This window comes from Cnephaeus nilssonii (assembly GCF_951640355.1).
Source record: "Cnephaeus nilssonii genome assembly, chromosome: 9".
Taxonomy (NCBI): domain Eukaryota; kingdom Metazoa; phylum Chordata; class Mammalia; order Chiroptera; family Vespertilionidae; genus Cnephaeus; species Cnephaeus nilssonii.
This window is the reverse complement of record NC_137080.1, coordinates 18,360,253-18,373,969: the sequence shown is the minus strand read 5'-3', so window position 1 is coordinate 18,373,969 and position 13,717 is coordinate 18,360,253. Positions and strand designations below refer to the sequence as shown.

The 13,717-nt window shown below is 35.4% G+C and overlaps 1 protein-coding gene across 3 annotated transcripts in view; it reads left to right on the top strand.

Moving 5' to 3' along the window:
* PTPRK (protein tyrosine phosphatase receptor type K) overlaps positions 1-13,717 on the top strand; it is a 479,445-nt gene that overhangs the window by 374,187 nt on the left and 91,541 nt on the right. For all 3 annotated transcript variants that reach the window (XM_079780718.1, XM_079780717.1, XM_079780719.1), the window contains exons 8-10: positions 2,246-2,548; positions 8,890-8,999; positions 10,031-10,232. In XM_079780718.1, coding sequence (XP_079636844.1) covers positions 2,246-2,548; positions 8,890-8,999; positions 10,031-10,232 — 615 coding nt within the window. The remainder of the gene's footprint in view (positions 1-2,245; positions 2,549-8,889; positions 9,000-10,030; positions 10,233-13,717) is intronic.

Here is a 13,717-nt window from a genome sequence, read left to right as displayed (position 1 = left end):
AGACGAAGGGAGAGGGAGAAGGAGATAGAAACATCAATGATGAGACCAGCCACCATGGCTCAGTGGTTAAGCGTCAACCTATGACCCAGGGGTTCACAGTTCGATTCAGTGGTCAGGGCACATACCCAGGTTGTGGACTCAATTCCCAGTGTGGAGCGTGTAGGAGGCAGCCAATTAATGATTCTCTCTCATCGTTGATGTTTCTATCTCCCCCTTCCTTTCTGAAATCAATAAAAAATCTATTTAAAAAAAAGAAACATCAAACTGTGTCTATAGATTTTGCCTTATCCATTGAGACTTAAAGCAAATGTCTCCTTTATTTGGTAGGTGGAGGTCATTTCTTCTTCTTGAATTGCTTAAATTCTCATAGAATATATGTAAGCAGAAGGATATTGCTTGGAACTCATTATGTTCTACATAAGATAGGCAAACATGATTACTTGGAAAGAGAGAATATTAATGAAGGGGGAAAATATCAGAATCAAAATGAGGAGTGTATGCAAACAAGTACATTAATACTAGTTTTAAAGAAAACTAAATAGAGGAGTAAATATTTATTGGTGTTTTCTCTCGTTGTACGGGAGATCTTTATTCGTATACTCCAGGTATTTTTCTGGGGAAATCTCACTTTCTCATTCTAGATACTTTTAGAACAAAGTATGGCCTAATGTGAACATAGCCACTAAATTATATTATTGCCTAGCAGGCAGCAAAATCACAGTTTATCTGGGAATCTTAGCATGAACTTAGCTATAATTGCCCTGTCAGCTGGGAAGTGGTGCTGGAGATCATTTTCAGTCTAGCTGTGCTGGACCAAGAGTGTCTCTTGTGCCTGGTAAGATAAATGTTATCACAGAGCTAGAAATATAAAGACATTTTTAAAGTGATTAAAGAGTCACATCTTTATTCAAGCCTACTTTGGTGCTTAAGGTAAAACATGCAACAAAAGTGATAAAATAAGGAGACTTGATACTGTCAGAAGACTGACAGATAGCATTTAAAACCTAAGCATTTAGATTCTACCAATGGTTAATTTGCATGTGTAAATGTATGTATTTTGTAGATTTGAAGTTTTTAATTAAATGGCCACCACAGTGTATTTCAAATCATACATTAAATACATTGAACTGGAATTTCAATTTGGACTTGCCATCTGTGTACCATGCTGATAATTTTCACATAACTGAGATTTTAATCTCAATAATCAAAATTTATAAAAACACCAAGTTGGGCTTGCTTTTTTTATTTATTTTTTTTTTAGTACTTATTTGTCTTCTTTTTCCCCTACTGATTTTCATTTAGCAAGAGCAGTGACTATCCATAGTGAGTTAAGGGGGTCCTTAAAAGGCCTTGACCTTGGCCTTGACTTTAATCTTCTTTTCAAATCTGTGCATTAAAGTGTCCTGTGTATTAGTTTGTTTACTGTGTAGACTTTGCCATGGCCATGATTTTCATAGAGTAATTATTTTGATTAAGTTAGACGATTAAAGTTAGTCTTGCATGAGGGAAGAATACACTTGGGAAGCAGTGATGGATGGACTCCAGTCTTCGGAGTGTTTAGTTCCGCCAGCATTTTCCAACTGAATGAATATTCACCTCCCAGTTTGGTTTGGGTGACAGTGAATGGATTGTCAGATCTGAGTGTTTCCTAGAAAAAGGTAGAGATCAAGAAGGATAGATGACACCGTGAATATCCACATGTGTTCTTGCAATTTTTATTGGATACTTTTCTGCTTTGATGAACAACATCGTTACTGAGGTAATAAATGTTAATTAATATCTGCGTCATTTTTTGTAAGTGGTAGTTTAGTGTTACAATTAGACTAATTAGTATACAGCATAGCTTGGTAATATGACAAATCATAGAGCAGAACATGTTGACTCTTATCCATTATGATATATTAGCTAATCCACTTGCTCAATAATGACAAAATAAAAGACAGGAATTGGGCAGTAACAATAGCAGCAACTATAAAGGCATCGTGGCTACATTTTCAGGTTTTTATTTTGTACCATGTTCCTGAGTACTATGGATTGTTGGCATTTTACATTTCACTTTTTCCATTGGTAAGTATAGCCCTTAACCAAAATCTTCAAGGATAGCATCATGAGTAAATACAGAAAATTAGAATAAAAGTTGAGTTCCAAATTTTCCTGGTTCACACATGTCATGATTAGTGTTTTCTTTTTTCAAGAGTGTTCTTGTAAAGCTGACAGCTGCCTATGTCTCTGATTTATTCTTTAGAACCTATGCGAACCCCAAAGACTTTAAAGATCGCTGAGATCCAGGCAAGGCGCATTGCTGTGGACTGGGAATCCTTGGGTTACAACATTACCCGTTGCCACACTTTTAATGTCACTATCTGCTACCATTACTTCCGTGGTCACAACGAGAGCAAGGCAGACTGCTTGGACATGGACCCCAAAGCCCCTCAGCATGTTGTGAACCATCTGCCACCTTATACAAATGTCAGCCTCAAGATGATCCTCACCAACCCAGAAGGCAGGAAGGAGAGTGAAGAGACGATTATTCAAACTGATGAAGATGGTATGCTCATATTTCATTATATTTTTAAAAGGGAGGTTATATAACAGAAATGATGTAAAAGATTGTAATATTTCCTAGAGTCTCCAGAATTGAATTGGATTCTGAAATCTGCTAAATACTCTTAATAAGGTTAACTTTGGAGAGTTTACTTTTAACCAAAAAGCTTAATATTCTTCAGAGTAGCATCAAATACTAAATGAAATACACCTCTACTGTTTTATGTTTTCATCCAATGAATAAAAGTATTTGGGGCGGGGGTAGGGGGAGTGATATATATAGTGAATTGAGGCAAAGCTGAACTGGTAATCAAGAATCATGGGTTTTTCATTCTGGCTATGTAACTTTAGCAAATTTTTTCACCCTTCTAGTTCTCCATTTCTCATCTCTACGAGAAAAGTTTAAATTAGATGATCTCTAAGGTTCCATTCCTTGCTAAAATTCTCCTTGAATAGCTTGTAAGTAGGGCTACATTTTTATTTGGGTTTCAGAAAACAGTATGTAATTCATACCCTAGTATTCCCAAGTTCCCTCAAGTTCTGAAATGTAGGCTTAGATTTTGATGCCTACCAAGTATGTGATTGCCATAAAATATATATATTGATACCATTGTTTCTAGAAATTTTCCTATCACTCGGAAAAGACTACATGACCCTGGTTTACCCTGTTATTTTTGTTGTAATAAAGGGAAGTAAAAGCTCTTTAACCTATTTAGCTCAGACTTTAAAGGAAACAATATTGTCCTAAAATTATACATGGTGTTATTCTTATATTTCTAAAACATCAGAAAAAAAAAACCTAAGACTTAATGGTAAATGAACTTTCGCCATGTTTGAATTAATCAAGCATGATTACATTAGCTATCATGTTTGAATTTGCACCTAATTGAACCATGTATATATATAAAACACTAAGTGACCGGCTGACCAGCCGATAGGTATGAAGCGCACTAACCACCACAGGGTAGATGCTCAACACAGGAGCTGCCGAGCTGTGGTGACTTGGCAGGGGCGGTTCTTGGGTGACGCACCCCAGAATCATATAGGAGGGAGCCCGATTCCGGAGTGCATCACCCGAGAACCGCCTTCTTGCAATCCTGGACCCGTCGGAGGATGTTGGAGAGCCGGTTTTGGCCCGATCCCCGCAGGCCAGGCCAAAGGACCCCACCAGCCACAGAGACCCTGCTCACTCTGCAGACCCCCTCTAAGCCGCAGTGCTGCCCCAGGTTCGGCAGGCCAAGGAAGGGCCTCGGGAGGTTGGCCCCAGGGCGTATCCAGCCTGTCTCACCCAGTCCCACCCCATGGCCACCTTCTAATTAATTTCCTTTCAGTGTGTATGAATCTGTGCACCACGGCACTAGTTTATAATATTTTCACAAACCCTGCTATAATACAGAAACACACATTCATATCACCCATGCCTTAGATACATACACATACAGAAAACACACCTCAACACATGCTTATGCAAGAAAAAAAATGGCTGGCATAGTAGTTTCATAGGTGAAACTACTTGTAGGTAGGAAATGAGAAATCTAAACATAGATTCAAAAGCCTTAACAAAATATTTATCTCATTTTATAAAGTGGGATAAATATTAAAAAATCTGTATTACACTAGACATTCTGTAACCCAGGTTTTTAGTGACAAGAATGTACTCATGTTTTATTGCCTGCACTTAAAATAAAATTTAAAAACCCACATGATTTCTTAATTGGTGATTTTAGACCAAATTACATGAGTTTTAGCCATTTACTGTCTAATAGTATAATTCATTTTGATAGTAACCTTTGGTATGGTTTTTTAGCATACTTTTCTTTCCCACAAACCACAGAATACAATCAGGCTTATATGATCTTTTTAATAGTGTATTAAATTTTTAAATGTATTTTGGTCTGTACATATGACTAGATTAATCAGCAAGTGAATTATTGTGAATTTATTTATTTATTTTATATTTACTGTTGAGAGTATTTTATTTTTTAAAATATATTTTTATTGATTTCAGAGAGGAAAGAAGAGAGGGAGAGAGATAGAAACATCAATGATGAAAGAGAATCATTGATCTTGCACGCCCCACACTGGGGATCAAGCCCACAACCCTGGCATGTGCCTGACCTCAAATCGAACCATGACCTCCTAGTTCATAGGTCAATTTTCAACCACTGAGCCACTCCAGCTGGGCAAGAGTATTTTAAATTATGTCCTGAATTGATAATATTCATGACCATGTATTATTTTTTTATCCAGAAACATTTTGTAAAAGTAAAATGACCTTATTTATTCTAATCTCAATAATATTTTCTATGATAATTTTACTTTATTTTTTATTGATAAAAGAGAGAGAAAAAAAGAGAGAGGGAGAGCAACTTGTTGTTCCTCTTATAATTTATGCATTCATTGGTCAATTCTTGTATGTGCCCTGACTCAGGATTGAACCTGCAACATTGGAGTATCTAGACGATTCCCTAACCGACTGAGCTACTTGGCCAGGGCCTATTCTAATTTTATTTTAACCTCTGCTTTGAAGCTTTTTAAATTGGTTTTAATGAAATTGAATTGCATATTAATATTTCAAAGTGTGGTCAGGAACTAATTCCTTTTACTGTGAGGTTGTTTTTTTCCCTTTTGCTCTACGTGTAAGACTAAATGATTGAAGTGCAAACTTTCTGTGACATAGTTGCAAGAAACTCAGTTTTCAAACTGTCCATGTGAGCTCCAGTTTCTACATAGACTGCTTGATGTGTCTCAGTCTTCCTGAGGGGGGAACAGTATATCTAAATTATAATCTATTATTGTAAAGATCGATGGATTATGATGATCTAATTAAGTCAGTATTACTAAATTATTGCTGCCCTATACACATAGAAAAAGAATAAATTATCAGCCATCTAATAAAAGAATATAATTTTATGAAAAGAATTCTGGGGATATCCATAAATCATGACAGCAAAGCTAGAATGATTTCCCACCAGAACCCTAAGGTAGAATTTATATTTAATTTATTGCATACTTTTTTTAATGCATGGGTAAAAGTTTTTTTGTATGAGATTTTCTTTTCATTTTTTTATTCCAGCATTGATAAAAATCAATATTAAGAAGTTAGGTCAGCAGAAAAACCTGATTTGGGGACAGTTTTTTGCTAATACAAAGCTATTTTTAAATGTACATTTATTATATTTTAAATGCTTATTTAATATAATCTTGATCCACCACATTCATTATTTTTTCTCTTACCATTTTGAGAGTTATATTTTAAAGGAGTTTCTTATATGCAAAAAAATTTAGCTGAAACAGCTCTCGAGTAAATCACAAAGGGGACTAAAAGTCAGCATTCTATCTCCATTAAAAGTTGTTGATGTGGAAATGTGAAATGACAGTCACTGCAATGTGAACACTGCCATGATGATGGTCTTAGTAACTTTATGGTGCATTTATGCAAATTATAAGGACATAGAGATGTATGCATATGGAAAGACATTGTCTTCCTTCAGTTGTAGAAAGTTATTGAATATAATTTGTTCCTATACCCTGTTGCCCCTTCTGTTTATGTGTGTGGTTTGTAGTTCACCTAAGCACAATTCTTTTTCTCCACTATACATGCCCTGCTGCAAGATCATAGTGGGTACTCCCTTAGCCATAAATTTTCCGCAGACTTTTCCCCCTTAGAAATATGACCTTATGTACTTGAAGTAAATCCAATTGACAAAGTAGAACATGTGTAAGAAGAACAGAGAATTGCAGGCATTCTAATTCTAGGGAGACTATTTTCTAATTCTACCCCCTCTCAATGCAGAATTGTGCAAACATTTAAAACTGTCCCTATTTGTGAACAATTTTAAATACATCCATGCCATTTTACACTATTTATGGGCCAAATTGTGTTTGGTTGACACAGGTACTAATTATATACCATCATATAAAAATTTACTCATTAATTGGAGTTTTGTCTCCTCCTTCCCCCAACAACCACCTTCCATATGTGAGGTATGGAAAGGTGGAGACATACTTTTTTCTTAATGACAATTGTAACTATATCATTTGAGTAAAATGGAAACAACAGGTATTCTCCTGGGAGACAAACTAATGCCCATGGCAGCCTCATAGACTACACAAATTGCAAATAGGGGCCTTGATCAATTACATAGTCTGTGCCAATACTGTGGACCCGGTTGTGGGGCGGGGGGCGGTGGCAGGACAACTGGACGCCTTTGGTTAACTTCCCTCTGAGCCCTCAGCTAACAGATGCATGAACGGGTCATCTGAAGTTTAGTGTTGGCATCTTTTTTGTTTACTATGGGTTTCTTTCCTTTATGAATTATATTATTAATGTGCCCAATTATGTTGGCTGTCCCAGAGGTCACAACATCATTCATCATCTCCTTGTAGACTGGAATAAATCTTACTCTTTTGACATTATCATTCAAAATTTCTTGATGCTGCTAGCCACGATGTAATGCATTTCCTTTGATCCAGTGATTTTTAATTTATATCACATCCTCACAAAATTGCTTTATATTCTGAAACTGCATTTCTAGATAATGTGATTTGTGAAATTCACTGAAATGCCATATTAAGGAAAAATATTAATCAAAAACCAAACTTGCCCAATATTAGGTCAATATTTTCAAATAAAAACACATTTTAAGCAAAGTAGGATGGAGAGGATATAGTTTTAAACCTTAGTAGAACAAAAAACTGACTATGTGAATTTAAATAAAATATATAGAAAACTATGTACAATAACAAAAGTATCTTGTGTCTCTTATTTTGTTAACAGAAGCTGACACATCATTCCTTGCTGCCATTGGGTATTGTTAGTTATATATGACATTTACAAATAGGACTGGAATGAAGGTTCCTCAAATCTTGACATACCTGGGGACACTTTAAAACTAGTTATGTGGATTGTTGAGTTCTAAACTAGTATGATGTTTTCAAGCAGTTTGAATCTTAGCCTTAAGATAGTGAATTTCATTTAAAAGAATGAAATAATGATATTTGAACCTGTTCATCTTAGCAGTTTTAAAAATATATAATCAATGTGTCTTTTTAAAATTATATAAATTTAATAAGTATAGCTATAAAAGTCAGATTGACTATTGATGGGTATTTCTTTTTTAAAAAAAAAAATAGAACTTTTATTATCTTATATAATCCATAAACAGGGTAGGCCTTAGAGTTGAGCGACTCAGTGGCTCAGAAATATCAAAGAAGCCAGCTAGTCTCCATATGTGTGGTAGGCAATCCATACCTTGTTTCAGCTTTGGACTAGTTCTTCTGGTCACAAGATAGCTGCCAATAGGAACTGGGAAAAGCAGTGCCCTTAATTTCATACATTAGGAGAAAGGGAGAGAGAGGAGAAGATAGAGAGATGGGTGGGGAGAAGGGAGAAATGTCTTCCTTGGGGAAGGATGTCTTCCTTAAATATGAAATATAAATGCTTTCATTTATTCTGGTTGAGCTAGTTTAGATTATATGCCCACTTTATGGTCATTTAGAGTCACCAGGAAAATGCTATCCATTGATTTGCCTTGACTAATCAGAATCTATGCTCTGAGTTAGAAATGGATAAATTTTCCTGAATCACATGGGTTATATGAGAGATCGATGGATAGTTGAGCAGAATTGGGATTCTCTTCTGAAGGAGGAAGAAGGAGTGATAAGTAGCCAACTGACAGGGTCCCCTACACAACCCCACTTTATGCCATTTCTCTTTCCCTGTGATCTCCTTGGTAGTTCAGCAACTTTGGTAACAGCCTTACAATTTGGCAGCATAAAGTGTCGAGTCCTATGGACCTGAGTTTTAGCCTTGGGTTTGCTGTCTTCCAGTTTCCTGATTTCAGACACATGAGGCCACTTCCTTGAGCTTCTGTTTCCTTATCTGTTAAGTAGCTTAATGTTGCTGACTGTGGAGCATTTCAATTCGGTACTATATGATTTCACTCTCTAGTCTGAAGAGTGTTCATTATTATGTTTCATTATTGCATGAACTTTGTTTATAGAGACTCTTTTGGGTCTTATAATCTTCAAAATATCTTTCAGGAAAACACAGCTCTGTTCATGAAACAAATCACAAATGAGATTTTCAAGTTATTAGAGGCCTATTAAAGGAGTAAACTAGTTAATTTATTCAGCTCTCTAGGTGATAGAATATATTTTTGAATAAAAATAATTTTGCAGTTGTATATTATCTGTATTAGAAGTTTAAAACTGCTCATATAAGCTTATTTTCTTTTTAAAGACATATTTTATTTATTTTCAACTTGGTTGTCTAGCTTCTATAATGTACTTTTTCTGTTTTTTGGTGTAAGAATTCTTATAACTAAATATATGTATTTGTAGTGCCTGGTCCTGTACCGGTCAATTCTCTTCAAGGAACATCCTTCGAAAATAAGATTTTCTTGAACTGGAAAGAGCCGCTAGATCCAAATGGAGTCATCACCCAATATGAGGTATTGGAAGGACAAGGAAGTTAATTGAAATGTGGATTAAAGGAAGAGTAAAAGGAAAAGGGAAATAGGGGGAAATGAGTGAGGATTAAGACATTAAAATCATTACTATTTCTCCTCTCTTTTAATTAGATATTCCTTGATCCCAAAATTTAGTATCAAAATAAATATTGTATGGCACCTAGAATTTTCAAATTCTTAAAGTAAATATATGTTTATTTTTGCAGTTGTTTTAGAAAAGCAGGATTGGCCCTTTTAAGCAGACTTAATGATGATTATAAAGAATGAATTTTTATAAAATTGAGAAACTCGTTTCATACTGTGATTTAGGGAAGGCCATTGAATGTCATTTGTTTCATAGAAGGGGATTAATACTATATATATCTATATATGTGTGTGTGTGTATATATATATATATATATATATATATATATATATATATATATAATAAACCTGACTATATTTAAACTTTAAATATAAATTATCATCTTATTTTTAAATATAATATTTTTAAAGAAGAAAAGAATGTATTATTTTAATTATATAAGTATATAGATCTGTTCCTGCATAGTCAGTGTTGATTAAAGCATAAAGTGCTTAAATTTCTAGTGCCTACAGAGTGCATCATGGGGATGGGACTCACTAATGCAGGCTTATAATTTGTGAGTATATTAGCATACTTAAATACTATTTACATAAAAATTATGTAAATTGGACAAAGTATAGATTAAGTTAATTAAAACAAACATTTGTTGAACATATTCTATATTTCAAATGCATTAAAATATACAACCATAAGATTATATATTTATACTTAAGTACACTATTTTTTATAAAAGAAAATAAATATATATTGGTCCAATCATGGAGATAATAGATACAGGATAATAGATACAAAATGAGAAGGAAAGGACTGAAATAAAAATGTGATTCACTCCACAAATACCCTTGAATGCTATCTTATTTAAAAGGATTTATGTAAAATTTATTGTGACATATTGGGTATGTAATAGGAAATATATTTCTTAAAACAGGTTAGCTACAGCAGCATAAGATCTTTTGATCCTGCAGTTCCAGTGGCTGGACCTCCTCAGACTGTATCAAATTTATGGAACAGCACACACCATGTCTTTATGCATCTCCATCCTGGAACCACATACCAGTTCTTCATAAAAGCCAGCACTGTCAAAGGCTTCGGGCCAGCCACAGCCATCAATGTGACAACCAATATCTCAGGTGTGTAAGTGAGAAAAGAATCGGTTTGTAATTGTATGTCATAGAGAATCACATATACACTGAGTATAGTTTGTCTCACGTATTGAATCCTTAATATTATTCATGACTGAAGGCACTTCAAATAATTATTTAAATACAGATTTTTCTTGGTTATATGTCCAAACCCAAATGCATCTGAAATAGTCAGTTTTAATCAACAGTGGTCTTTTTAAAAAATTGTATCTTTATTAGAAAGCTTTCGAAGTTCATTATACATATAATAGGCCTATAATAATTTTGAGGAGTTGTTAATATGGTATCAGATCTTTACTAAAAATGGATTTTATTAAAGATGATCCTTGCTCTACTATCTTAGTAACATACACCTTTGTCTCCCTGCTCCATTTTTACTGAGATTCTGATCATTTTAAACAAATAAGAGCTTTTCTTTCTCTTAGAATCTCACATAAATTTATCTAGATATTACAATAGCAGTGTGTTAGGTTGATAAACAAATACAATTACATTTTCATTATGTTATGCTCATAGTTTCATAGTTTACATTTGACTAGATTGTTTACAGATGTGACTTCTTCAGTCAAGTCATCAATTAAACCTTATTAAATTTTTTGCCAGAAATTAGCATTGTAAAATGCCCCAATTCCAGCTTATTAATTCTGTATATAATTTGTTTATGATTAGTAAAATAAGTATATATGTAATGAGTTAACACTGAAAATATTAACCACTTAATATATTAAATACATTAATATATTAAAATACTAAATTTGCATTTCTAAGTTCTTTTAATGTTTATTTTTATTATAATTCTAGTTGCATATAAAAGTGGTACAATATATTATTAAAAATTTTCTACCATTGTCCTCAATTGGTAACATTTGCATCAGAAGAAAGGTACATAATTTTTAAGTCCAAGATTTTATTTGGAAATATTTTTGAAAAAATACAAAACATTAAAAATATATATCATAAAAAATTAGCTATTCCAGTATGAGCTATACTTCCTTACTTGTTGTCACTTTACTAGAAAATATGACTTTGTGATATCATGATATAGTCAGACATGTTGCCTACATTCTAGAATTAGCAGTAGTATTATAAATGACTAATATATTTCAACAGATATCTACAGAATTTTCATAAATTTGTAAAACTGATAGCATTGAACAAATGGACAATAATTAAAGACTGAACACCCATTTAGCATTTTTTAAAATTATTTTATTGCACTTTCAATTGAAGCAACCTGTATACATGGGTACTCGATTTGAACTTTAAAAACTTGGTGCAACCAGTATATCTTGGGAACACATAGTACTCAAGCTCAGGCTGACAAAATTTATGATTGTGGTTCTAAGCATCACTTGAACTGTTAAGAATTTATTGTTATTTATCCAATGAGTCCAGTGGTTCTATTCCTCAGTATTTTAAAAGTAGTTTAAATAAACATGAAATAGTTATTGGAGAAATGCTGCTTGGAGACATGATTTATATATTTGTGTGTGTATATAATGTCTATTGATTCTACTTCCTAAATAACTCTCAGATTATGTTCCTCTTTGCAATGTCACTATTTCTTTCTGATTGGACTATATTTTAAACAGATCATTGAAATATCTCTCTAAGCAGTATCCTTGCCTTTATACAACATATATTTCTTTTTTAAGCCCCCCCCCCCAATCTATATATATAAAAGCCTAAGCAACCGGCCGACCAGCTGACCATTCGACCGGTAGCTATGATGCGCCCTGACCACCAGGGGACAGACACTCAACGCAGGAGCTGCCAAGCTGTGGTGACTTGGCAGCTGCATTTCCCGGGTGATGCACCCAGAACCGGACCTCTAGCCCATTGGCTCCCCATTTTGGGTCTGGCTCCCCACCAGGTCTCTAGCCCATTGCAGAGGTCGTGGGTCTGGCCCTTACAGAAACTTTTTGACTCAATTACCTAAATGATGAGACGTGCAGGACCTACTGGCTGTGGCCCTGATGTCTGGTGCCCACGCTGGCCCAACCGCTTAATATCGATTTCCAGTGGAGGCAGCAAATTTTCCTGCTACCACTCTCAGCTGGGAAACCGGCTGCAGCTTCCCTCCTTCCGGGCGGACAGTAGTGCCAGCAGGCAACCTCCAGGGAGGGAAGGAGGCGAAGGAGCAGCTCAGGTGGGAAGAAGGAGGTTCTCACCTCCACAGGGCCCGGGCAGGAGCCTGACATTGAGCAGAGCCTAGGCAGACTCGATTCCAGGCTAAGTAAATCCTGTTGGCTAAATAATTGCACTTTGCAGCTGAATGCCCACAAGTCATCAGTTACCGCCAAATTTAGGGTAAAGTGAGATGAAAGAAGCGAGACAGATACAGAGAGAAAGTGATATAATATTGGGAGAAGCGAGGAGGGAGCCCGATTCTGGGGTGTGTCACCTGAGAACCACCCTCTCGCAATCCGGGATTCCTCAAGGGATGTCTGAGAGTTGGTTTGGGCCTGATCCCTGCAGGCCAGGCCGAGGGACCCCACCAGTGCACGAACCCGTGCATCGGGCCTCTAGTCTAATATATTGTATTTAGTGGGATAAAATCCAATCATTCATGCATGGCTAGCATTTGTGGCTCTTCATTGTATAGTTCCTTCTATTCTCCACTCCTACCTATGAACACAAAGTTCAGGTATATTAAACTGCTTATAGTTATTAGAACACATCTTGTCATTTCATGTTAGGTGTCTTCAACCATACTGTTTTCTCTCTCTGGAATTTGATTATATGCCCTCTCTTTCTGGTGAGTTTTTACTCTTTTAACATTCAGCTTAAGCATCACCCGAACCCTGAAGCCTTCCCTGCTTCATCTTCCCTTTTCCCAACACTAGTTTAGGATAGTGCTCTCCAGGTGTGGTCCCCAGGCCAACCCCATCAATGTCAGGTGGAAAATCTCTAGAAAGGCACTTTGTCAGGCCCCTCCCCAGACCTACTGAATCAGAAACTCTAGAGGAAAGTGGTGGCAATTTGTGTTTTAAGAAGCCATCTAGGTGCTTCTAATCCCACTAGTTTGGAGACCACTCTTTGAGCAAATTAACTGTCTTCCTCTTTTGGTCACCTAATATTCTGCTATAAATTTTTATGACTCTCATTTCTGATGAACTGTGATGCCCTCCTTTTAATTCTGTTAATATGAGAGGCCACACTTCACTTTCCTTTCTATTTAGAGCTCATTGTATGTACTCAGTAAATGTTCAATGAATGACTGAACTACTTTAAAAATTGATCAGATGCCACTTGTTCTGTTATTCTAATAATGCACACATTTCACAGATTATAGACTCCCTCAAACATCCTTCTAAATGGAAATAATTAAAAGCCAATTGAGGCTACTTTTTCAACCAGTTGGAGAAGGAAGTTCCCCTCTCTCCCAACATTATCAAACATTTTGAAGATATATCTTTCTTCTTTTCAGGACTCTAGCAACTAACGTATTAGTTTGTGGTAAATAAAACCTA